The 26,139-nt window shown below is 36.3% G+C and overlaps 2 protein-coding genes across 3 annotated transcripts; one reads left to right on the top strand and one right to left on the bottom strand.

Annotated features, from left to right (window-relative positions):
* Positions 1 to 405: 405 nt before the first annotated feature.
* LOC121983389 (prostaglandin reductase-3) lies at positions 406 to 22,220 on the top strand. Its single transcript, XM_042536327.1, has 18 exons — positions 406 to 664; positions 2,270 to 2,440; positions 5,870 to 6,051; positions 7,797 to 7,902; positions 9,157 to 9,233; positions 11,156 to 11,243; positions 11,496 to 11,679; positions 12,946 to 13,072; positions 13,162 to 13,242; positions 14,772 to 14,870; positions 14,982 to 15,077; positions 15,284 to 15,358; positions 16,719 to 16,838; positions 18,142 to 18,270; positions 19,865 to 19,942; positions 21,153 to 21,239; positions 21,783 to 21,869; positions 21,946 to 22,220. Exons 1-18 carry the CDS (start codon positions 610 to 612, stop codon positions 21,994 to 21,996), a joined length of 1,893 nt encoding a protein of 630 aa, XP_042392261.1. The 5' UTR covers positions 406 to 609; the 3' UTR covers positions 21,997 to 22,220.
* A 471-nt stretch (positions 22,221 to 22,691) lies between these two features.
* LOC121983352 lies at positions 22,692 to 24,840 on the bottom strand. 2 transcript variants are annotated; one of them, XM_042536293.1, is made up of 5 exons: positions 23,845 to 24,840; positions 23,715 to 23,773; positions 23,448 to 23,597; positions 23,228 to 23,363; positions 22,692 to 23,140 (listed from the first exon to the last, which is right to left on the bottom strand). In XM_042536293.1, exons 1-5 carry the CDS (start codon positions 24,532 to 24,534, stop codon positions 22,829 to 22,831), a joined length of 1,347 nt encoding a protein of 448 aa, XP_042392227.1. In that variant the 5' UTR covers positions 24,535 to 24,840; the 3' UTR covers positions 22,692 to 22,828. The 2 variants fall into 2 exon arrangements, with proteins under 2 accessions (XP_042392227.1, XP_042392233.1); XM_042536299.1 differs by having other exon boundaries at positions 23,448 to 23,576; positions 23,845 to 24,839.
* Positions 24,841 to 26,139: the final 1,299 nt, after the last annotated feature.

Below are 26,139 nucleotides of genomic sequence, written 5' to 3'. Positions count from 1 at the left end.
GAGTTTTCAAATTATTCGGATTGATTGAATTAATCAAATTTAGGTTTAGGTCAAATTCAAAATAGATTTTTTTTTAAAAAATTCTAATTCAATTCGAATTTGATCGGATCTACTGAATTGACACTCTTCTATAATTTTCCTTTGTCAAAATTAATTTCTTGTATCTATCATTTAAACATCATTGCTTTACTTATTTTTATTTTAAAGACTTAATGGACCTTCCATTAAAAAAAATTCTAAAACAGACATAATATTATTATTTTTTTCAAAAGAAGAAGATATATATATTGTTGAATGGACGGAGACACCAAATGCTACTGAACAAAATTTGGTTTCTTCCTGTCTATTTATCGAGTTCCCCAGCGTACCTGTTTTTTGATTGGAAGTTGGTTTACCTTTTGCCAATGAAAGTGCAGGTAGAATTGTGTTCTAAGTGAGCTAGTGGGCAAAGAGGACGATCGGTCTTCTTGTTGCTCACGGCGATAAATAAGACGGTGGTCGAAATAACCCTCCGTGTATCCGCGCTTCGATTTCCCTCCGCTTTGACGGCTCAGTCTTTCATCGCTCTAGGAATTCTTTGATATCGCTAGACCCTCGAATCGACGCAAGATGGAGCTGAAGGCTGGATTGTCCGCCATCGTCACCGGTGGTGCCTCCGGAATTGGTAACTTCTTCCCTTTGCCCTGCAACTATGATAGAATTTCCTTGCTTAGTTGCGAGATTGGATGATGGCTGAATGTGTGTAATTGATATATTTTATTTTTCGCATTCGCCTTCGCTGGGAGACAGTTTTGTTAGAGGAAAAAAAAAACTATCGTTGGGTGAGAAGACCGCCAACCCCATACGCCACTGGCCTTCTTAGTTTTGTAGCAATTTGTGATGAACTTGCTAAAAGAACCGACCTTTTAACTAGACGTTGATAGGGTCCCCCAAAGTACTTCCTGTCCCCGAGAGCATCTCGCTCTCTTGCGTAACTGCTGTGATCGAAACTTTATCATTGTTAATACTAGCTAACATGGTTGGCTGTGGGGTTCGCTGAATTTTATTTCCCAAAGGCCCCAACCCTAACCTACTGCATAGGACCTTAACATTTTCTAGAGATGGACATCGACGGGACTTTTTTTTTGTGAGCTGAGTTTGGAACCTCAATCGAAGTGAGGATTGACGTTGGAGTTGTGCAATCGCTGTTGGAATTGGAAATTCCTCTAAAGATGCAATTTTTTCTGCTTGCAGTTGCTGCTCGAAGTTGCCCAGCAATAAATTATCTAACTTGCCCATTGTGTATTTACCTATATCCTCAACATCTCCATTTTGCCTCTCCAATGTTTCCAATCCAGAGGTTGTCCATTATCTGGTCTTGTCCAAAGACTCGGATGGTATGGCTGATGACTGCAAATGAACAACCAGGGAACATCTCCTCAACTCATCTCTGAACAGAACTATGTGGATTGAGCAACTGAGCAACTGTAATGAGCCTACCATTTTTTAATGCCTTTCACTTCGTGTGTGTGTGACTTTCCTTTCAACATGACCATATACAAGTATGTGCCTTTCTTCAACATGGCGCCTCTTTCCATATTTCCATATATATCGGGATGCATTGGAGAACAAGCCCGCGCACTATGAATTTTAACATTTATTGAACAATCATGATAGTGAGGTCTATTAGTGTCTTTTGTTTCTCTGTGCATCCATATCTTGGGAAAGGTGTCTAAAATATTTTCCTACCACAATGTCAAATTAAAAGCCACATGTATTTCATACAACATTTTGCTGATAAACTGATGCCTTCTTGTATATGTCTAGTTTTTTCTTGTTCCAGATTATTTGTACTTGAAATATTCTTTATTTGATGAAGAGAAGTTTAGAATATTGATTGTAGCTGTCACCAATAATAATGACCTAAAAATGATTAGTTCTATGCATTAGGGTCTTATTAAGTCAGACTTAAATTTGGATATTGTTGTTGTTCATTTACTAACTACAACAATGTGTTGATTATATTGTTGTACCATTATAAAACAAACTTAATGGAATTACTGTTTGATCCCTCTAATAGTGGTTGAATAACGAGTTAAAAAATTAATCCATAATTAACATTTTTCTCTGATACATTTTTAATGTCACTCTGACAAAGACTTTAAGTGCCAAATTTGAAAAGAGGTATCATATACTTGGCAGCAGCATCTGTTTTGTACCTTCTGTTTTCTTGTGCTCTAGAATAGACATTGAAACCTTTTCTAATATTTATATTAATGCTCCTATATAGGTAAAGCACTTTGCTTAGCTCTTGCACAAAAGGGAATCTTTGTAACTGTTGCTGACCTTTCTGAAAAAGGAAAAGAAGTGGCTTTTCTGATTGAGAAGGAGAATGCAAAACTTCCTTCAGAACTTCAAGTCCCATCTGCAATATTTGTTAAGTGTGATGTTACAAATGCAAGTAAGCCTTTTCCATGCTTCTCTTAAGGATAATAATAACTAAAAAATTTCTGTCCTTTTAGTCTCTGCAACTATTATGATTGGCTTCTAATCTTCTAACATAGACAAGGAAATATCATCTGTTTATGATAAAATTATCAAAGAAACTATACAGTTGGACTGCAAAATAAGCATGAGGAGAGCGCTTGACTTCTCTCCTTGATTTGCTACTTGATGCATTGCCACCACATTCTATGGCTTAATTTTGTGAAAAGTTATAAATCTCACATTATCAAAATCCCAGAGGACTAGTCGTGTGCAAGAGACTCCCTTCTGTAGTTTAACATTTCTTTTGCTCGGAGTGGGTTCTATCTCCTAGTCAAACATATTGTGGGGTTGTTTATGTGAATTAAGACATTGTTGGGTTCCCAATCAACAAAATTTGGTTGATCCTAGCAATTTATCTGGGCCAACTCCTACATGGGACTGAGGTAAAGATGGAAGGGGCATGACCTTGTAAAGTGAGACAAACTTGTGGCATCCATTATGATAGACACTATTCAGTTCTAGGCCCTTGGCTGCAAGTTAGTGATCCTCATCTCCTCCTTGGTTTTTGTGTTCTTAGGTCAATGAACTACTATAGTGATTGGGTGCTTATCAGAATAGAGAAGGAGAAGGGAAGACAGAAAGTGAAAAATATTATTATTTGAAAGAAAGAAGTGAGGGCAGGGAGAGGTGGCAAACCATATAATTTTTTTCCATCTATATTCAGGAAGAAACAGCCTGAATAGAGAATATGAAGGTAAGGCTGCGTACAATGGATTCTTCCCCGAGACCCCGCATGGCGGGAGCTTCGTGCACCGAGCTGCCCTTTTTTTTTATATTCAGGAAGAAGAGGATAGAGAATATGAGGTCCCTTGATTGGTTGAGGACCTATCAGTAGTTTGTGATCAATTATCTTTAGTCAGGGCTAGGTTTTACATAGTGACTTATGATCCTCCTTGGATTAATGAGTGCTCCTTTTGAAGCATAATCTGGATGGTTTAGTTATAGAATCGACTATTATTCCACTTAAACTAAATTTTAAGGTCAGTCTATCTTAAAGTAAGATGATGAAACATTAACCTTGTCTTATTTTTAATGATGTATCCTGCAATGAGGCATCTTCTAAGGGATTTATCCTGCAACAGTGATGTAAAGCGGGGTTCAGAGAGCTACCATCCAAATTGCAGGTATTCAGAACGATAACACAACATACACTGACTAGAATAGTTCGTGAGGATCGCTTTACATCTTGCCAGTCACACTGTATGTATCCATCATGAATTAGTGGGTTCACTTGAACTAAATTTTAAGGCCTGTCTATCTTAAAGTAAGATGACGAAACATTAACCTTGTCTTATTTTTAATGATGTATCCTGCAATTAGGAATCTTCTAAGGGATTTATCCTGCAATTGTTATGTAAAGTGAGGTTCAGAGAGCTACCATTTTTTAAAAATCCAAATGGTAGTTATTCAGAACGCAAATACAACATACACTGACTGGAATAGTTCTTGAGGATCACTTTACATCTTGCCAGTCACACTCTATGTATCCATCCATGAATTAGTAGGTTCCACACCCTAGCTACCCTCCCGTTCTCCAGTGTGCACCAAGACCACCAGTTAGGGCCTTCCACGTAAACCTTCTTAAAATAAGATTCCAACCCATGTTTTTTCTTGAGTTGCTACTAAATATATGCCTTACCATTTCTACCGCATAAGAAAAAGCATAGAACACAATTGTGATCCTCAAGCATGACATTGCTATGCCAACTTAGTGTTAGTATTGACCCTTCACATGTAGTGGCAACCACATTAATAGCTGAACCTTTTTGAGAGCGAAAAAGTGCCACACAAAGCTGTCCTGAGTTATAAATAACCTATGATCCTTGTGTGAACAAGTGTAGCATAGGCTATAGTTTCTGTAAACGCACCATCAAAATTTCAACATCAAAACCTGTCATTTACTGCTCTACTGAGTTAGTTTGGTTTCAGAATGGAATTATTCTTTACTGGTGCTTATTGGTGTTGAGTCCTGGAATGACATATGTCAACCAGCACCAATGATAGAGATGGAGATTTACCAGGAGAAGAATAGGAGAAAGAAGCAGAGGGGGAAGGAGGAGGAGCATTCTTGTTGCTTTGTCACTCAAACTCATTGGTTATCCTTTCATATTTATGTCGGCACAACACAACATAGGTATGGATAAGAAACATAAATCCTAGTCATCCGACTTGCTATCTCCTCAAAAGAAAATCAAGGAAATTGTATTGAAAATAGAGGGGGAAGAAGCTGAGGAGGAAGAACATACCTAATATGGAATTGAGCCCTATTGCCAAGTGGAGAAGCTATCATGAGAAGGAAGCGAGTTGGTGGGCAAGCAGCTAAAGCCATTGCGAAAGAGGAGTGTGGGGTAATGCAAACAGTCACGACTTACAGTTCATAAGAATAGGAAGGGTAGTTTAGAATAAATAAAGTGGGGAGAGGGGGGGTATATCATTATTTATGATAGAGATCATTTTAAAAGACCCCTAGAACTTTATCTTTTTCAAAATGACCTATACATTATAAACATAATACACACACATATACGGGGGTGTTCTGTTGCACACCCCCTATCAGCGCCTGCCTGCGCGACAGAGACACACTGCCCATGTGGTAGCCTGCGATCAACGATGCCACGTGGGCAACGTGTCTTAGTCACTCATAGGGGCGTGGATAGGATGGTGTGCAACAGAACACCACCCCCATATATATATAGCCTGCGATCAACGATGCCACGTGGGCAACGTGTCTTAGTCACTCACAGGGCCGCGGATAGGGTGGTGTGCAACAGAACACCACCCCCATATATATATATATATATATATATAGATACACACACACACACACACACACACACACCATGCCCCCCATCCGCGCCCCGCTTGCGTGACAGAAGGGGGCAGCCATACCACATCTCTATATGGGAGCAAAATTTGATGCCTTGCCCATAGGCAGGAAGACACTGGAATCTTGGATATGCCATAAATGCTATATTTTTTTCTATGTCTTTTACAATTATTGGAAGTAATAATATTTTCATCATCACCAGATCTGATATCTATATATATCTGATTTGTGATTAGAATAATTTTCCATGAGCTCCTGTCGTAATGCTAATTGGATCTGTAAAAGACGTTTACTTTCTAGACTTATGCTGTCCACCAGTTAGTTAGATGATTCTAAGGAAAATCAATATTTTATCTTGACTCGTTTTTGAGTATGTTATCGTGATATGTATTTTTTTAATAATGAAGTTTGTTTACTCGTTATTTGTTTGAGATGCATTTTGGCTTCATGATAAAAGATGATTTGATTCATGTGCAATGTTTCTTTACTTTTGAGTAAAAAAATTTCATTGCCTAGATGACCTAGCTGCTGCTTTCAAGAAGCATTTGGAGGTATATGGAGGATTGGATATCTGTATCAACAATGCTGGCATAGCTACTCCTTTAGTATTCCATAAAGATACAACAGATGGAAGTGGTACATGGAAGCGCACTATCAATGTGAACTTGACTGCTGTTGTTGACTGCACCCGCATTGCAGTATGTTATTTTAACTTGTTTACTCTAATTTGTATGAGTTATATTTAAAAATCTGTTTGGGTTAGTTTTGTTTGGATGATTTTGCAAGAGAAAGTATAGTTAATCACTTAATCTTCAAAGTTCCCATCACATGCTAGGTCTAATGAATTTGCAATACTATTTCTCTATTCTTTAAGCTTTTTAGTATATGCCGATTCATTTAATAGCAACTTCTTGACCAAAAATGCAAGGTTTTGCTACACGACATGATATCTTAGTATAACGCAGCTCTATGTTTTGGGATTTCTGCCAGGATCAATGATTTACTTTAAGCTTGGCTTTTGTATGTTAACAAGTGTTTTATGCAATACAGAGATCTTACCATTTACTTGATCTTAATTTGTTCTTACTTCAAACTTAGTACAAATGTATTTGTTATTGTTTGTGACGCTCATTCCATGACTTCAATACTTGTGGTTATGCTTGTCTAACTGATGGCTATACAGTTTTTCAGTGTTTGTTTGTTTCAGTACTTCCCTAGCTTTTTTTGTTCCTTTGCTTAAGGATGCATCTTTCTCAGTCTACTTGACCAGACATTTATGAGGCTTAGCACATTCAATCTAGTTTTTTTTCTTTCACAACCATGGCGTTGTATCCTTTGTGCCATCAGTGCAATAATATGTTCTTAATTGACTCCAAGTGGCTTCCAGTGAATCACACTTATATTTGTTGGTTTAGAGTTAATCTAAAGGCAGCATTAGATCTCATAACCTTATGAAACAACAGTAAGACCCTAAGCAGTAGCTATGTTGGTAATGCATGGATGTCTCTCATAACCTTATGAAACAATAATAAGACCCTAAGCAATAGCTATGTTTGTAATGCATGGTTGTCTTTTGTGTCCTATGTAACTAGGGGTGGGGAAAATATCAAAAATCTCGATATACCGCAAGTATCATACCAATATACACCGTTCATGCCAAAAACTTCAGTATACCGAAAATTTTAGTATCGCTATGAGATTTTCTATTTTCAGTATTTTTTGGTATATACCAAATAAATTATCTTTTGAATATCAAAATCAACACCATAGTGGTGTGTGCTAGATTCGAATTAATTTGGTTGAAAACCGAATTAATCGATATTTTATCGATTCAGTCTGTTGGAAAATTCGGTTTGATTAGTTCAGAAAATTTTTGATTCGATTAGTTCTAAATTTTTGGTAAATTAATACCATACCAAAAATACGATATACCAAATTTTTGGCACGGTATCGGTATAATTTTCTTTATATCAAAATTTTCGGTACGGTATATGGTATCATATGTAAAATTTGGTATACCGTACCGAACCCGTTCTACCTATGTTACCATGGATGTTTTATAGGTGCCTTTTGGATGCTAGATGAACAATTGTTGTAATCTTATATGACAGCTAATAGAGAGAAATTCAACTCTTTCTATAAATGATATTTAGAGTAAAGACCACAACCCCTATCTGTCATCTCACTACTTTAACTTATATTATGACAGGATAATATTGCATGGCATGCAAAGATTAATAAAAATTTGATAGCTACCTTTGCATTGGCGGGAGCTTCATGCATCTGACTGTTTTTTTTTTTTTTACCTTTGATTGTAGAAACTCCATTATTTTAAAATGGTTCTGTTGCTTGGCTCATTTGCCTGTTAATTTATATATTGGAAACTCTCATTGCTTCTTTGATGTGTTAGTAAATTTTCTGGCTCTTCATTTATTGATTACAGATAGAAATAATGAGGTCAAGAAAGATGCCTGGTGTTATAATAAACATGGGCTCAGCTTCGGGTCTTTATCCTATGTATGCAGATCCTATATATTCCGGCACAAAAGGTTTGGCTTTTCTAGTTGTTGCATTCAGAGGAAATATATTTTTTGATGACTCTTGCCTTTATTCTTAATAAATGGCCCAAATATAGTTAGTAATATCACTTTACACAGAGTTTAATGGAGGGAAAAGACCCATTTAGCCAACCTCAGATGGTTGGGAGACAATTTGTCACAAAGGTTGATGAAGCCTAAATTTCCATATTGGTCATGTAGCAGAGCAAGGGTCTTCTAATGGGTGCAGAAAGTGTTGCAAACTGCAGGGATAGAGTGTTTCTGAGCAAGCTCTAACCGGTGCAAGCACAAAGCAGCCACTAATAATCCACAATGATGCAAAACATCAAACTTTAGCTAAGCAAGAAGTTGTCACCATCCTCTTGCTTTCTCGAAAGCTCAACCCGCAGCTGGGGCAGGATCCACGACCTATCTCACTCCTTTCTATACTTCCCTGCTTCTCCAGACTTCAATACCCTTCACTTTTACTCCCTCATCAGCTTGGCCTTCTCTATATAAGCCATCTTCCTCGTATTCCCATCCTCGTCTTCTTCATCTGTGCCACCTCTTCCTCCATGCTTTGTTGCTTCCTTCCCTCTCTGCCCCCTATTGTTGGCATTAGTGTTTGAGTCGAGGAAGATGCTGGTGTTGACCAGCTTTAACTGTGTTCTTTTGACCATACCTGGTGCGGGAAAGTGAGCTCCATTATTTTCTTGGTGAGTGCTATGGATGATGAGAAATTATTGGGGCCAGGGAAGGGGTGCATGCTGCAATGTACATGGGCTGCAATGGACCAACAACAACTTCCACAAGATGAGGAGTGATGCAATCCACACAGGAGTGTCATAGAAGGCTGGGTTGGCCCATTTGTAAAAATAAGAAAAAAGACAAAATAAAGGAGCAATAGACGTGGCATGATGTGGTCCACGCCGTTCATCTCACCCAAGGTTTAGTTGGAACTCCCACAACTTTTATAGGGGAGCTAGGAGTTATTGCTTGGTGGAAATAGTGTGAGTCTCTTTTATAGTCTTTACAATAACTTGTTCTCATAAGATGGGAACAATTGAACCAATTTGCTAGAAATATTAAAAATAAATCAAGTAAAATGAAAATAAAGTTAAAATATGTTTTCTTGATGCTAATTTTGCTTTGAACCAAATACACCATGTTTTCTATATTTTATTGGTTTGTCCCAAATGTTTGGAAATTTTACTTGGATAGAAAATTTTTCAGAACAATAGAATATTTTTCTTTTTATTTGTGCAGGTGGTGTGGTTCTTTTCACTAGAGCCCTTGCTCCACTGAAACGTGAGGGAATTCGAGTAAATGTGCTTTGCCCTGAGGTATATTACGAAGTTAGCTTGTTTATTTTTCTCTGGGTTCTTCTTGTCAAGCTTAGAATGATATTCAATTAAGTTTTTTTATGTTAGTATTATTTGATTGGTTAATAAAAATATATATGTTATATGGAAAACATGAACATTTGGTTTCTAGTGACCTTGTTTAAGTATGCACTTTCAGCACCAATCTTCCAATAATTTAACATATTGATCCTGTCATTTTCTTGTTTCCAGCAACAATGTGTATTAGCAATTTTGGGCTACATATATCTCCACCTGTATATGCAATTTTCTTTTCCATAGTATGCCCTCCCCTTCTTTACATCTTCTGCTGTATTACCATGAGCTGGGCAATAAATTTCTCAACATCCTCTACCTCCTACTATTTTATCAATGCCTTATTTTCACTGCCATTACCACCATACCACCGTCATCTCCCGTAGCCAATGCTTTGGTTCTGAACTTTTACAAAGTTGTAAACTTGGTGAGTACTTAAATAGTATTAGTTAGCTAAAAGTGAGGCCCCAAAAGTTGAACTTATATGTAAATAGAAAACCTATGAAAAATTATATTTGAAGAATAGAGAAATGCTATCTATTAGATTGCAAAGCCAAGAGAAAGAAGTGCCTATTTCAGTAAGTTTCGACATGTAATAGTTGAAAAGAAAAGTTCTGCTGACCACAGAGATTAAGTTAAGATGGTTAGGCTCTTCCTTCTTTTTCATAAAACTCTATATATATCTATGTATAGTTAGCAAGTATACAGATCAATGATTTATCTATAGAATTAAATCAAATAAGTAAAGGGAGATTTAGGTGAATGAAATGGGATAGATTGTAGGTTATGCAGATTAAGCTATCTGTTTCATAGTAAAATAACATTCTGCTGCCAAGTACTGCAACTGGACAGGCAAGCTTATGTGCCAATTTGTGTACCATGTGCCAGACTGTTGGTACAAGTTGGTGTTGACAAGCACCAATCAAGAAGAGTTCGCTTATGTTTTGTGCAACTAGATTCAGAAAAGTGTTGCTCATTTTGGGTGGCATATAAAGAGATTCTACTCCTTGATCCATATCGAGGTTGGAACGCTTGAGATATCTTATTTAACAAAAATTTGAGATCTTTATAGTTATAAATGATTTCAAGAGAAGTTTTTTTAGTACTAGTTATAACAAAATAGGTTTAATATATGAGACACATTATGAAAACATCAGAAAGGATACTTGAAGGGACAATCCAAGGTGAAATAAACATCTCTGAGAATTTAATTTGGTTTGGTATAGAGATTGAACCATAATACTAAAACTAATAAAGTATATGAAGAAAAAAATGCACATAGTCTGTTTACTTGGGAAAGCCTTATCATGCAATGTATAAAACCTTGAATTGCAGATTACATTCGCTGAATAAATTAAAGGATACTCAAGACTTAGACTGGATCTGCAAAATATAGTTTTAACTTGTACCAATATGAAAAGTTTAGACATTAGTAAAAGACGGGGGGACAGGAATGGTTTATAACTAAAGTTTTTAGCTATCTTAAATCTTACTAAACTGAGAGAGATTGATAAAGCAAGCAATTTATGTTGAGAGTAATACAGAGAGTTGTATTATCAATCATGCATTGAGTAAAGAAAAATGTAATAAGTTGGTCATACTATGATAATGAGCAGCTAAGAAACAACATGCAAAATTTTGTTAGCTGAAACTAGGTGCGGGTGTTGAGATTCATGTGTGAGGTTGTTAAGAATGAAGAAAAGATGCTGCTATCACTTTGAACAGCATTTACCTTGTGAAGCTGACAGAATTTGTGAGATTAATGTAAATATCTAAGGTTGTCATCAACAGAGTTAAATCAACTTCTCATTCATTATCTAGTAAAAGTGACTGATATTTTACTTGTCCTGCTGTTTGATTTGGTGTAGTTTGTTCAAAGTGAGATGGCAATGATGATCAACCGCAAAGTAATTGATTCTGTTGGTGGCTTTTTGTCAATGGAAGAAGTTGTTAATGGTATTTTCTATATAGTCTCTAGTTTGAAACTAGCAAGGTTTTATCTTTTAAAAATTTTAACGTGAAAAGGAATCATTCATTGGTCCAGACTTTCATTTAAAGCAATGATATTTTTCAAAAATATAGAAAGAACTGAAGTTTAGGGAATACTGGAATAATTCATTGGTGGATATGATAGTGGAATCTTGTTCCTTTCACTGATTTTCGTGATGTCTTCTATAATTGTTTGATTTCTCTATTCCAATTAACTAGGGGCACTTGAGCTTATTAAAGATGAGAGCAAAGCTGGTGCTTGTCTATGGATCACAAAACGTAGAGGCATGGAGTATTGGCCATCAAAATCAGAGGAAAGAAAGTACTTATTAAATCAGTACAAATCTCGAAGATCACAATATACAACTTCTGACATCATTGTACCAGATAATTTTAAGAAAATGTAAGCCATATATATATATAGATCTTCTGTTATTGACCTGTTAATTTTTATGAAAGATATTTCAACCTAGAGTCTAATAAGCTACTCTAAGGGCATGTTTCCTATGATGAAATCACCTGAGAAAGGAAATCCTGAAATACTGGCAGGGTAACAAATCTCCAGTCGCCTAGTCCCTCCATTTCCTTAGATGGAGATGGTGGGAGGGAAGAAAAGGCTGGGGAAGAGTTTCTCCAATTCTCACCAAAATTGCTTCCACTTGATTTGGTGGTAAAAAAAAACAGTATTCACATCAAATGCTAGTTAAGTCCTGCCAAAAGAACGGTCTTTTTTAATTTCTATTTATTGTTGATTTTTTTAATGTTCTTATCAAATCAATTTTAGAAACTTAAATTTTCCTCTCTATCTCTCTCCAAGGAAATGGTCGTAAAGACTTCCCTACTAATTTCTTCCTTCCATGGAAACACAAATTAGAAAATCTTTCCTCCCCCCTTTCCTATAACTTTTTTTCTTACTACATTTGTATCCCTCACATTGTCTCTACCTAGTAGTACTTAAGGGAATTGCTATTGTTCTTTGTTGTAGATTGAGAACATAAAACATCAAATGGTGATTTTAATAACCGTTCTTCTTCTTTATAAAGTTTCATCTATTGGTAATATAATCTCGTTTGCTAATTCATCATGTCTCTTGTTGATTGTGACGAGAGTTGCACATCCATTAGATAAATATGAAAAGGGAGGAGACAAAATTTTTGGATATTTCCTTCTTTCCTTGACTCTCTTCCTTTCTCTCACATTTCCTCTTCCTCCTTGGAAAAACAACCTATAACTATTTTGAATTTTGATCTTGGCAACTAGTTATTATTTGAACCTACAACTATTTTGTAATACTATTTTTGCACAAAACTTATAGGAAGGCAGGCAAACAATTTCATCTCAATTGTGGGTGTTGTTGCCATCAGCACTGTCTGTTTCCTAGTTTTGATACTTGATATGAATAAGCCAGCTAAAATTAAGTGCCCCCCTGTTTTGATGTTTACTCTACCTGTTATATTGGTTGCGCTGTGTGGTAAATCTTAGCAAACTAGTACAATAGTACTTCTTAGCAAATTTATTGTTCAGGTGTTAGCTATTTGGTCTCCTGTATCTATGACTGTGCTACAGTTGTATATTTTTATTACTTGACAACCTTGTTCTTTTGTTTGATTCTGTTATATTTGTTGTTTGGCATCTGTTTATGTCTAATCATTGTCTTTTGTGATTGTAGAATTGTCCATACTCTTGATCACAATTTTCGATCTGCTACTAGAGTTGTCCAAACACATTTGAAGTTGCCTATAAAACCAGAGAATGCTCTTGTCAAAATCATTTTTGCTGGGGTGAATGCCAGTGATGTATGATTCTCAATATTTGCTAACATCCTATCTTCTTTCATGTGTCATTTCAAATTTCCAATTTATATGATTTTTATGGAAATCTGCAGGTGAATTTTAGCTCTGGACGATATTTTGGAGGAAACAATAATGAAACTACTGCACGCCTCCCATTTGATGCTGGTTTTGAGGTATGCCGTACTTTAAGATCTTTGCAGGAAATGTTTTTATACTAAAAAAGATATCCTTTTCAAATAACTAGCTCTATCTTTCCAAATTACTGTAAATTTATCTAGTAATTTGTTATCTATAAACTGTTTTTCAAAAAATAGTTATTTTGCCTTCCTGTACCTCCTACTTAGTTCAAGTTGTAAAATTATTGTTTTAAGTCTGTGGTCTATTGTTTACTAGGAAACTATGTGCTGTGTTGGTTGGGAACAGATGTTCCAAACAACTTTTTCAATTCTCTTTTCAGAGTACACATTACAACTCCTGCCCTTTTTATATTTTATTACTTGTCCATTCTAATGCCTAAGTTTTGTTATATATCTTTGCGATGTATTAGCTGTGCTCAAGGCATTTTTCCCAAGTTTCTTTTATAGTGCGCGGAGTGGTTATTATGGTGTAAATTTCCCTTGTTATCTTGGATGCTGAATTTTTCATTTCATTCCTCTTTCTGTGGTTTAAATATATAAAACAAAAATAATTGGCAATGCTGACATAATCTGCAATCCACCAAACAGCAGGAATGTAGACCAAACCAAATTGGATAGAATTTTCTTGATTTTTTTAGGTGTGAATTTATTCTTTTTTAATTAAGTTCAGAGACTCTTGTTTGATCTGGTGCTTTCTACCTAATCCAGATTGTCAACCATCATTTTATTATATCATTCCCTAATTTTCTTCATATTTTAATATTGTAATGCCCTCTCGGAGTTTGTGAATCTTTCTCTCTTCTCTATGTTACATATTCTACTTGTTTTTTTTGTTTGTTTAAAGGACAATCTTTACTATTCGTACTAAGTAAATAGATTCTGTGTTTGGTCACACTGACTTGCAGGTTGAGTTATAAGAATGTAGTGTACCAAATGCTTCTGGCAACCAACACTGGAATTTCCATATTCATTTAGTCACTAGAAAGAGTTTTGATTTAGCATGAATAGCAAGCTAACTAATGCTAGGATGGCTTCGTAATTATCAGACATTCAAACCAATCAGATTATGTACAGTGCAACGAACAAAGAATGCTTATTTTTTACTTGGAGCGAAAGGAAAAGGAAACAAAGAAGGGAATAAACTAAGTTTGATTATATCCCATTTTTACCAGTTGATGTTTCACAAAACTGAATTAACTGTCTGAAATCTAAGCTAACCATTTCTTCTTGAATATGAACATAGAACTCCCAATATGAGTAATTATATGTATTGTAAATATTATAGGTGTTTAATTAAACTCTTCTGGATTTTGAAGACCTATCAATTCATGTAATCTTTCTCCATCCGAGCATCTATGCATGTGGAAGTATTGACTTTTCTTACATCAGCATCTTTGCTTTGCTTAATAATGTGCAGAAGACATTGAGTGCAATACACTAAGTAAGCCTGCCTTCTGTTCCACTGAAGAAGTTGCATTTATCATATTCATTTTTTATTTCTGTAAGTATGGATCTTCACTTTGCAACTAGATGAGTGGTATTCCTTACTTAAGTTTCATCTCTAGGCAGTTGGCATAATTGCTGCTGTTGGTGATTCAGTCCACCGGAAAGTGGGCACTCCTGTGGCATTCATGACCTTTGGAGGCTATGCTGAATTCTCAGTGGTTTGTGTTCTCATCATTCCTTATTTTTGGCGAAGCTGCTCTGTTAGCATTTGTATTAAAAAAACATTTCCTCTTGCAATTTTTCCTCAGTTACTATGTTTTCTTATGTAGATACCTGCAAAACATTTACTTCCTGTGCCAAGACCAGATGCTGAAGTTGTTGCCATGCTAACATCAGGTTTAACTGCCTCAATTGCTTTAGAAAAGGTATGATTTAATTATAATATGTGTGGATCCTTGCTCATGTATAGACATCCTTTTTATTCAAATGCATTAGGTGTCGTTCCTTACTACAAGATTTAATTGAACACAAAAGTGCACACACATTGCCTTGATGCAATGTTTTCTTAATTTTATTTATTGCTAGGTTACATGTTGCAACTCATTCTTAACATTACATGGATCAATTCTAGGCTGGACAAATGGAATATGGAAAGGCTGTGCTAGTCACAGCGGCAGCTGGAGGAACAGGACAGTTTGCAGTTCAGGTCTGTCATTGAAATGTCCTTTCTTTTCCTTTTTCCTAGAGAAAGGGTCCTTTGCCATTTCTCCTTTGTTGTACATTTGCTTAAGTCAGTCTTCTGAGCATATGTTTGATTGCTGACAGTAAATCATATACTTTCCTTTATCTTTCTTTCTATTATCAAGCTGTGTCCATTCTTGTCCTACTTATGACCATATCCCGTCCTTGGTACATTGGAGCATCACCAAGTTTGTGTGAAAAGAACTATATGAACATTGCCACAGAGGCTTAATATCTATACTTGTGGATTATCCCAATGATCCAGAAATCCTTTCGTAGTATCCAGCACGGCAGTGAGTAGTTCTGAGCCCTTTACTGAGGCGCTACTGACTGTATGGCTGATGTGACAATTCAGTAGTACAAATCCCCTTCTGGTACTGTGGCATAATGATACTGCACTGCCCAGATTAGTGTTGGTTCTTGTTCAAGATGTAAAGTTGGGATGATAATATTGTTACACGCTGAAACCAATAAAACATTATTGTTTCTCAACTTATTTTAGAAATCCCAGTATCAGCACCAAGGGATAAATCTGCTAAATTTGACTTCTTGTGGACCCACTAGTAGCATGCTGCTAATGCAATTACCTGTACATCTTTAGTGGATCCCATTATTAGCATTTACAAGTGTTCTATCTTGAGGATTTATTAATATCAGTCCTCTCCTATAAATCAGTGTTTAACAGTTAGTTAACATGTATAATGCAATTAATAGATTAGAAATGAGAACGCTAAAATTGATGTGTGAGATTATTAGCTCATAATTACTACTACCTGTGAGCAATTAGGTGTAGCTCCTATGTTATAAGATGGGACAATTAGGTTTTGTCGGTAAAAATATTTTCAAAGATGCACAAGAAATTTTATAGTTAGGCATGATGAATTATTAGAGTCGAGGTTATTAGAGTTAAAGGGAGACTGAAAAACTCTGTTAATTAAATGTGATTGTAGATATTTGAATAATATTAGCGAAATACCCTTATAGACTTAAATGATGGAAGTCGGCCCCATATTGTCGTGACTATCATGGCCTGGCAATATAGATGACGATGAAGTTTCTTATCTTATTCTTTCTCTTTGCTTCGTCTATTTAATATGTGCTAGTGTCCTTATCTTTTAGAATTTCCTCACTCCTGTGAAACCATATGCATGAGTTTTGTCTTTCACACACAGAATGAGTAGCCTATAATATAAGTAGGATGTTAGCAATTTCTCTACTATTTTCATAGGAGAATGGTTCGGCACAAATTTTGACATGCAGATCTTACCATTGTGTTTTAATATCATCTATTATGCAACTTCTTAAACCATAGTTTCTCCTAATAGTTGGCAAAACTGGCTGGCAATAAAGTGGTTGCAACATGTGGAGGTGCAGAGAAAGCTTCGCTATTGAGGTCACTGGGAGCTGATCGTGTTATTGATTATAAGAAGGAGAACATAAAGGATGTATGTGTCTACAACATTCTGTTCATTTTTTTCCCCATTTTTTAAATTGGACCAAGCCGATCCCACCTAGTGGGATAAGACTTGATTATTGTTGTTGTTGTTTTTAAAATGAACCATTATAACATACTGTAATACAACTCATCTAATTATTGCTCTATGTTGCATTGTTTACTTTTATAGGATTTTCCAATGCAATAGCATAAAAGTTCCATGTAGTTGGTTGTAGCCCCAATTAACTGGTATAGCTAATTATGTGGAAAGTATGAATACTACAAGGAATCTTAGGTATCATTTATAGTAAGAAAATTAGGTCTTCTATACGGAACACGCCAACTGATTTAACTTTTAGGTCCAAATATGTTTAGTAGTTGTCTCTGCTCTTATAGCAGAGGTTAGGATACAAAGATGGTCCAGTAACAGTGAGCCTAAATCCAAATTCTCTCATACAAGAAACACAATAATCTTAGAAGTGCAACCTAGTGCCCAAAAGTTCTTCAAGAGTTTATATAATAACTCTAACAAATACATTCCAGCTTTCTCCAGTAGAATAGATGGCCAAATGTGACCATTGGAAACCAATAGTTATATCACCAGTTGACTCGATTTCACCTCAAGTTAATTGGATTTCTACCCACTTGATTGTTGCTCAAATAGAAACTCCCTATTCATCTAGAACCTGCATTTTGTTGACTGACCAGTTGATTGACATGCCCCAGCCAACCCAAACTTGGATGGTCCCAACTTCACTTGGCTTACAACCATTGTAAGACTATGCAAAGTCTCAGAATTGAGTTAGCCAATAAAACACGATTTAGGATAACCATCTCCTAGTTGAAGGCTTTACAACAATGCTTTCCTTACCTAGCAAACATATATATCATTATATGATGTTGTCCAAAAGCAAAAAATCAAAGCTTACATTCACTTAGTAAATACCTAACTTAAACCATATTGTCATATTGCCATATTGTCAACACCTGAGAACAACATGCTCTAGTTCAACTTCAAGGAAGCATTATTTTTCTCAACAGAAGTATGATATCAGAGATTAAAATTGTTATGCTTTTGTTGAATGTATATGGAAGACAATGATTATACAATTGAATAGTTATCCTAGTTTTCTCTATCATCCTCTTTGTTATTGGTCAAGGATAGTTGGAGCTAAAGAGAGAAATATATTATTCTGTTATATTGCTGACCTGATGACAATTGATGCAACCCAACTAAAGAATTTAGATACCTTGACCGTTTGATTGATTATTCTTTGGTCTATCTCCACAATTTTTGCTTAAACTTATCTCAGGTACTTAAGAAGGAATACCCTAAAGGCATTGATATAATCTATGAATCTGTTGGTGGAGAAATGTTCAACATATGTCTAAATGCTTTAGCAGTTTATGGGAGATTTATTGTCATTGGAATGATCTCGCAGGTATGCACTCTCAGTTTTATCACATGCATGACAGAATTAAACTTGATTTCAACTTGCTTGTGTTCACAACTTGCACTGCATATCAGCTTAGTACTCTCAGTTCCGATATGTTTAGATGAGATTATTTTGATGAAATAATTGTCAATTTTTTTTATCTCTAATATTTCAAAGAACAATCTGATGGAAGAACCAAGCGTTGAATGTAGGTTTGGTTTTCTGCTTAGGGTTATTCATTTCAAGCAGCAAGGAGCACTTATCAAGTGGTGCTCTGAATGAAAACATTAAGTTGTTTCCAATTTTCATGCACACTAAGATTTGTGTTCATGAATCATAATAGTTACAAATTTCATTTTCTCTCAAGTCTCAACCCAAACCATTCTGCCTGTGATTCAGCCCTGAAACTTGGCTGAAAGACAAGTATGTCAGTGGGAACTGTTAGCACATGGTTGTAACCATGACAAAGGGTATTTGTTTGTGAAGATCTCAATATGGAAAGCCTAATGGATGAATTCAATGGGCCGAAGGGCGTGAGCAGTCATCTTCAGGATGACATTCAGACAGAGTTCTCAGGCTACGTTAGACAGGAGCATCTTGGTCATGCTTCTGATCTTCAATGACAGAAGGAAAATTTTTATAGTGGGTGCATTAGATTCATTACCTTATGATCTTTTTACTAGTGTCAAAAATCCATATAAAGTAGATAAAGAAATTATTAACATTTTTAATTTCACAGTTTATGTATTATTATATTTATTATCATGCATCAGAATTTTTGTGAGGTATGGGGTTGTTTTAATGGACAATGTATTTACAAAGAATTATATATTTACTAGTAAAAAATACAGCAAGAAGCCTGGCTTCTGCACTATTTGGCGGTATGCTATATGGATTCTAAACTTCTTGTTCACCCCTATGCTATATGGGTTGTTTTACTTACAGGAAGCCTGGCTTCCCCACTATTTGTGGCCTGTTGTAAACAAAATTTTTATGAGAAGATTCTTAAACTCTTCATGCTAGCAATGTTATTGTGTTCACGAAGTCAGCAACCGAGGGAAGATTTTTTAGATATGTTTAGTTATGAGTTTACAATCAACAAATCAATATAATATTGTGCATTTAGTAGAATAAGGAGCATTTTTTATTATTCTTTGTTCTTTGACTCTGTTTTTGTGTCAATTTTGGTTGCTTCATGTGATACAAGGTGTGTTCCATCAATAGTGTGCAGTATGATCCACGAACCTTGGCTCCAACATTCAACAATGGCTAAATTAGACATTCTTATTATGTTGTGCAGATATAGTTTGTAATATAGTATGATAATAACCTTTTAGTTTTCTTATCACATTTTGTATAAAACTGTCGTCTTGCCCCAAAATAGATTATCTAAAAGTGCACATATTGATGTTGCCTTACCTCATTTATTCCTTCTGTGCTTGTATGAACTGTTGGATTGCCTTTAGTAAACGTGCCATTATTGTTCTTCTTCCAGAATAAATTATAGTAAGATAAGATAATGCATTAACGTGCCATTATCATCTATGTTACATTTTACATCCACTTCTTTCTAAGATGTTCTCTTCGTCATATGTTTCAGTACCAAGGGAATAATGGGTGGCAACCTTTGAAGTATCCTGGACTTTGTGAGAAACTACTTGCCAAAAGTCAAACTGTGGTACGTGTAAATGTAATTATGTAGAGTTTGATTTATTCAACTTGTCTTCTATCTTCAACTATGACTTCCTTGCTTTGATTGATAAGTGTGCACTTAATTATCTCATGAACAGAATTAGTTACCATGAATGAATGGATAGGTGGATCTCACCGATTAATAAAACTCAAAATTTCCTAGTATCCTGGTTGGTAAAAACTACGATTCTGAAAAGTTTGTAAGCTGATGATGTTATAGCTATAACAAATATATATGTCCATCATCAACATTGTTGTCACAATCATACTATTTAAAAGAATCTGTTTTTTACATATAAACTGGAATTTAAAAGAACCCTGGTTTAATTCAGTATGATTTATATTTTATATGATTCTAAATATTAAAAAAAATCCATTAAAAGTTAAATCTTACCCACTAAAAGTAACTGTAAACTTATTGAGTAATTAAATTAATCTTGATTAAACTAAATCATTATAAAAGAAGAAACAGAGGATGACTTTTATATTATAAGATGATGTATAAAGGTAGTTGACAATGGAATCTCAAAAGCAAATGATGACTCAGATGAAGAAAGTCTTGTCAGATAGAAACAATGTCGATGATTTTCCAAGACTCAAAGTGGACTCAGCTTAATAGTTATTAAGAAGAACAAGACTTGTAACATCCAAAAATGATGAGGGAAATAGTTGACTTAGAAATCATCTTATGTCAAAGTCACATCTATTTTTCTTTTCATGTTGCATGCTCATCGGCTGCCTCTTTCTCCTTAAATCAATAATGAATTTTTATATCAAAAGTATTTGATGATCAAATTTTCTATTGCTTGTTTCATTTCAATTATCATTGTAATGAATTATAATTATTAGCATGTAAGATATGAATCTATAATTTTTGTTATGTATAAAACACCAACATATTCCATCCATACTATTTTGCTATTTAATGGATAAAGCACTGACTTTACTGCTAATACATGCTCAATTCAAGGCCTATCATTGTGCCGTTGGCATGGCTGAATATACACTGATATGGCAGGAGAGTCTATACATATTTGTGAAAAATGTAATTTTTATGGTGCTCTTAAAATGAGCTAGCATGATAGACATACTATAACAAGGATTGAGCTGAGTATGTTAATCTGTTTTTCTTATTTACTTGTACTACTTTCTTCAACTAAAACCTCATCAAATTCTGAGCTATTCTTTTGTGTCAGGCTGGTTTTTTTCTGATTCATTATGCTCACTTGTGGCAAGAACACCTGGACAAGCTTTTTGATCTATACTCTACAGGAAAGCTTAAGGTTCATTCCATCTTACTTGCACATCCTTTGGTTTCGCACTATGTATGAGCCACAAATGATAATGAATGGAGAGTGCAACAAGATAAATTCAAATTATTTGCATATGCATAATTCTGTTTCTCCCACACCAATATTGATCGGTTAAATATGATACTCATTTAGTTGATAATTGAATGAATTTATCTAAATGTGGTATTCTTCTATGCTCCTCTTATCTACTTGCTATACTTTCCAGTCTTTTTCAACTAGCTACCATAGCCAAAAGGATGCACTAGTATAAATTTAAGTTCAACTATAGTCATCTCTGTAGTTTTGTTTAGCTGATTGATTAAATAATCCACGGATGTAGGCTAGAATAATTCTCTTAAGTTACATAGTATTTTGAACTAAAAAACTTCATGGACCAACAATGTCAAATTGTTAACTGGATTTGGCTAACAGTTGAGCATCAAACTTGAAGACTTTAACTCATTTATCCATTAAAGGAACTGAAGATTTAAAATTTTAAGTTATTCCCATGTAACTCTGAATTACATATATCAGGTTGCTGTTGATCCTAAAAGATTCAACGGTCTTGACTCTGTAGCAGATGCAGTCGAACATTTACATTCTGGCAAAAGCTTTGGCAAGGTATTCCAAACTGTGAAATACTCCTAAAAGGTATTAATGGTGATTGATGTACTGAGCTGAATTTTCATTGTTTCAGGTGGTTGTGTGTGTTGATCCTCAATTTTCCAAGACGATGGCAAAATTATAAGTCAAGATTTTTACTTCTCGGGGGGAAGAAAAATACTTCATTTATCATACAAATAAAAGTACAATGTAGGAATACTAGTGATCAACTACGTAATTCGAAGATCATTATTTGAAGAAAATTGTTATCGTAATGTATCTTTTTTTTTTTATTTTACATCTCAAGTGGGATGACTATTTTGTCTATTGATTAATAAATTAAAATGGTGATTTTTGCTCTTTGAATTACTGATATTTATCACTCTGTTGGCGTATTCCATCGAAGAAAGTAGATTTGCTCAAATGTTATGCAATGAATGTTCATAGCAAAATCAAATTAGATGGATTTTTTGTTTTTGGCACAAAAAAGAACCGCAGTAGTATATTAATATTTAAAAAAAAAAACCTTCGGAGAAGATCTTTAGGCCAACGGTATTCCTTTGTTCTGTAACCATATTTACAATAATAAATAAGAAGAAATCAGACTAATAAACTTGAATTGATCAACATCAATTGGTATGGTTTTTAATCACTACTACAATTTAAAAATTTTAAGAAAAATGATCAAATTAATATTCTATGAGATCATACGACTTATTATAGAAGACTGAAACTATTATAGAAGACTTGAATACCTTTATTGCTATTGTTTCGTAGGTCTTATGAAATGGAACTATGGAAGCATATCTATCAAATAAAAAGAGCAAGAAACACTGTACGTTATAAAATTTCTCATCAAACAAATCTATCAACGACGGGCCATATGATCCCTCTCATTTTACATTCGACAAAACCCCAATAAATGATGCACGATTATGAACAAACAAATGCCGAAATGATGAAAGGAAGAAGGCCTCCTAGCTCTCCGCCTCCAAGTCATTCTTCAAAACAAGCCCCCCTGACTCATTCCTCGCAAATAGGCTTGCTGCCAACTCATCCCACTTAGCTCTGCCACTCGATCTCGAGCCATCGCCTGGAGCCACGCCTCGGTGACTCTCACGGCCACTGCCGGTGGCTTCACTGGACTCTTCCCCAGTCGAGGCCACGGCGTGCGGAATGTTCAAGGTCACTGCTCTTTCTAAGGCATGCTTGTGCTCTTGTTCAAGACTCAGCTTCCTGCTCATTGCTTGTTGCAGTGGAGGCCTTGTTGGATCCGAATCCTTCAGTAACTGCAAAATACACCCTCACCACACAAGTTAAACTAGTCAGTCTCTCGGAAACATATCGAAAATAGTGTTTGTTTTCGAAGGCCTCACATCTACTGCCTTCTGTAATTCCCGTTCGATCCACACGATCGCGTGGTCCGCAGTGGTGCTACACGATAGAACAATGTGTTCGAATCTTCCATCGACAGGAATGGCAGTCCTGACCTGAGGAGGATACCTTCCACATCTGCATCACATATAAGTTTGAGGAAGAACATATTATTGAAGGAAGTCGCAGAGGATGATTAAAAGTAAAGTAATCACGCAGCACCTGCAAAATTTCCTCTCGACGATATGGTAAATTCGACCAGGAGCATAAAGCCTCCTTGGATCATTGAGCTTTCTCTTCTCTGGAACAAATGTATCTCTCATGCACACCAAAACTAAGAAGCATGGCAAACTGTTCAAAAGGAAACAGACACTAAAATCGACTAGTCTCTAATTGATCTGCAGTTGCTTATTAGGGTTGTTGATTTCCATCCTTTTGATTTAACTATTCAAGGAAACAGACACTAAAATCACTAGCTGGATGACTCACCAAAAGATAGATCCAAAGATATATTCCAATGGCGTCGGTGTTCTTGGTAGAAAATCATCCTTAAAAATATTAAGAAAAAGGATTTATCGTGTGTATTCAGATCGAAATGCATTGAATTATTAGATGCAACCTGCAAAATGATGGAGTTGATGACGTCGGCGTACTTGACGGCGAGGTTGAGGGACATGCACCGGGCGGGGGCGATGGCGTAGCATCGGATTTGGCTCCTGGCAATGCCCCCGAACTGCTCCCGGTGGTTGACGGCGATCACCGTCATCAGCGACGCGATGCCGGAGCCGAGCGAGTGGCCGGAGAACACGAGCTTGGAGTCGGGGCCGAGCTCGGCGAGAAGCTGTCGGAGCGTGTCGGCCTCCCGGTTCAGGAGCCATTTGGCGGCGTCGAGGAGACCGTGGTGGACGAAGCCGCCGTCGAACATCTGCTGGCCGAGGTGGTTGTCGAGGAGCACCTGGTAGTCGGTCTCTCGGAAGAGGTTGAGGCCGCGGACGGCGAGGACCACCTCCCGGTACTGGCGATCGGCGTAGATCAGGTACGTCGGGCACCGGCCGTCGGGGATCTCGTCGTAGGCGACGCGCTTGACGACGCCGGCGGGGTCGATGCGGAAGCGGGGGTCAGCCACGTCGCCGTCGGGCGCGTAGACGGCGAGGACGGCTCGAACGGCGCGCGGGGCGGGCTCCAGCTCGGCCGCCGTCGCCGGCGGCCACGACTCGCTGTCGTAGGCGCCTATATAGGTGAGCCGCTTCCACGCCCACCGGGAGCAGCCGAGGCACACCACCCACTCCAACCCACCGGCCACCGACATCGCCGCCGGCGGTGCAGAGCAACTAGATTTTCTGCTCTCAGGCGTTGACTTAATAAAATTTAGCTGCACAAATAGAAGAGGAAGATTGAAGAACTTCTTCTTCCTCCTCCTCTTCTTCTTCTTCTTCTTCCTGCTGGATTCTGATTAGATTTCGCGTGCACCAATCAAGATCTTTATAGCATCTAAAAACAACATTTGGATTTAGAACTCAAAATCAACTTCTCTTCTTTTTTTCTCCTCCTTTTACCCAAAATGAAGAGAGAATGCAACAGCAACATGCTTATCCTTGATAATACTTTTTCATTTTTTTTTTATCAATTTAAGTCCTAATATTTCTATTTTTTTTCACTAATATTGTGTTTTTTTATTTGAAGGGGAACACAAAGGAGAGGGGACAGAGTTTGGTTCGATCTATAATAAAAAGACATTATTATATTTATTTCAACTCGATCCAAATAAACAAGATGAAATGAAATAAAATAAAATAAAATAATTATTTTTAAAGCTGAAACTGGGATAAAAAATTACACATATTCTATCAGCTACTTACTCCACTCTTAATGGATCACTATCAATTAGTCAGGCTCAACAAATTTTTTCCCCATTTCTGTTTCCATTTTTAATGATAAATCAAGACAACTTACTGTAAAAAAAAAAGGGAATCAGAAAATGATTTTAAAAAAAAAATAGTGACCATTTAGGCATCACAAACCTAACAGATATTCCTTGAGTGGTGCTCATGGAATTCCTTGTGCTGTCCGAGTCATCTTCCTCACATCCGTAAGCGGACTTGTTTTTGAAACTAGTGAAATGTTTTCTTTGGGTTCCTTATCACGTGCCATTCGCTTGTATCTGACTTTGAGAATAAATCAGAGGGCAGAGAACAAAATGAATTATGAGTGACACGAAACATTAACCTTGTCTTATTTTTAATGATGTATCCTGCAATTAGGAATCTTCTAAGGGATTTATCCTGCAATTGTTATGTAAAGTGAGGTTCAGAGAGCTACCAGTTTTTAAAAATCCAAATGGTAGTTATTCAGAACGCAAATACAACATACACTGACTGGAATAGTTCTTGAGGATCACTTTACATCTTGCCAGTCACACTCTATGTATCCATCCATGAATTAGTAGGTTCCACACCCTAGCTACCCTCCCGTTCTCCAGTGTGCACCAAGACCACCAGTTAGAAAATAAGAATTGGAGGGCCTTCCACGTAAACCTTCTTAAAATAAGATTCCAACCCATGTTTTTTCTTGAGTTGCTACTAAATATATGCCTTACCATTTCTACCGCATGAGAAAAAGCATAGAACACAATTGTGATCCTCAAGCATGACATTGCTATGCCAACTTAGTGTTAGTATTGACCCTTCACATGTAGTGGCAACCACATTAATAGCTGAACCTTTTTGAGAGCGAAAAAGTGCCACACAAAGCTGTCCTGAGTTATAAATAACCTATGATCCTTGTGTGAACAAGTGTAGCATAGGCTATAGTTTCTGTAAACGCACCATCAAAATTTCAACATCAAAACCTGTCATTTACTGCTCTACTGAGTTAGTTTGGTTTCAGAATGGAATTATTCTTTACTGGTGCTTAT

Source organism: Zingiber officinale, chromosome 1B (assembly GCF_018446385.1).
Source record: "Zingiber officinale cultivar Zhangliang chromosome 1B, Zo_v1.1, whole genome shotgun sequence".
NCBI classification, from domain to species: domain Eukaryota; kingdom Viridiplantae; phylum Streptophyta; class Magnoliopsida; order Zingiberales; family Zingiberaceae; genus Zingiber; species Zingiber officinale.
Note: the sequence above shows the minus strand (reverse complement) of the source record. Positions and strands in the feature narration are given on the sequence as shown.

What these genes read in the sequence shown, in the direction of transcription:
- LOC121983389 (XM_042536327.1), top strand. Translation starts at nt 610, where the DNA reads ATGGAGCTGAAGGCTGGATTGTCCGCCATCGTCACCGGTGGTGCCTCC. An exon ending in CCTCAATTGCTTTAGAAAAG is followed by an intron (nt 15,078 to 15,283) that starts GTATGATTTAAT and finishes GATCAATTCTAG; the next exon opens with GCTGGACAAATGGAATATGG. An exon ending in ACTCTACAGGAAAGCTTAAG is followed by an intron (nt 21,240 to 21,782) that starts GTTCATTCCATC and finishes TACATATATCAG; the next exon opens with GTTGCTGTTGATCCTAAAAG.
- LOC121983352 (XM_042536293.1), bottom strand. Translation starts at nt 24,534, where the DNA reads ATGTCGGTGGCCGGTGGGTTGGAGTGGGTGGTGTGCCTCGGCTGCTCC. An exon ending in TCAACTCCATCATTTTGCAG is followed by an intron (nt 23,774 to 23,844) that starts GTTGCATCTAAT and finishes AATATTTTTAAG; the next exon opens with GATGATTTTCTACCAAGAAC. An exon ending in ATCTTTGGATCTATCTTTTG is followed by an intron (nt 23,598 to 23,714) that starts GTGAGTCATCCA and finishes AGTCGATTTTAG; the next exon opens with TGTCTGTTTCCTTTTGAACA.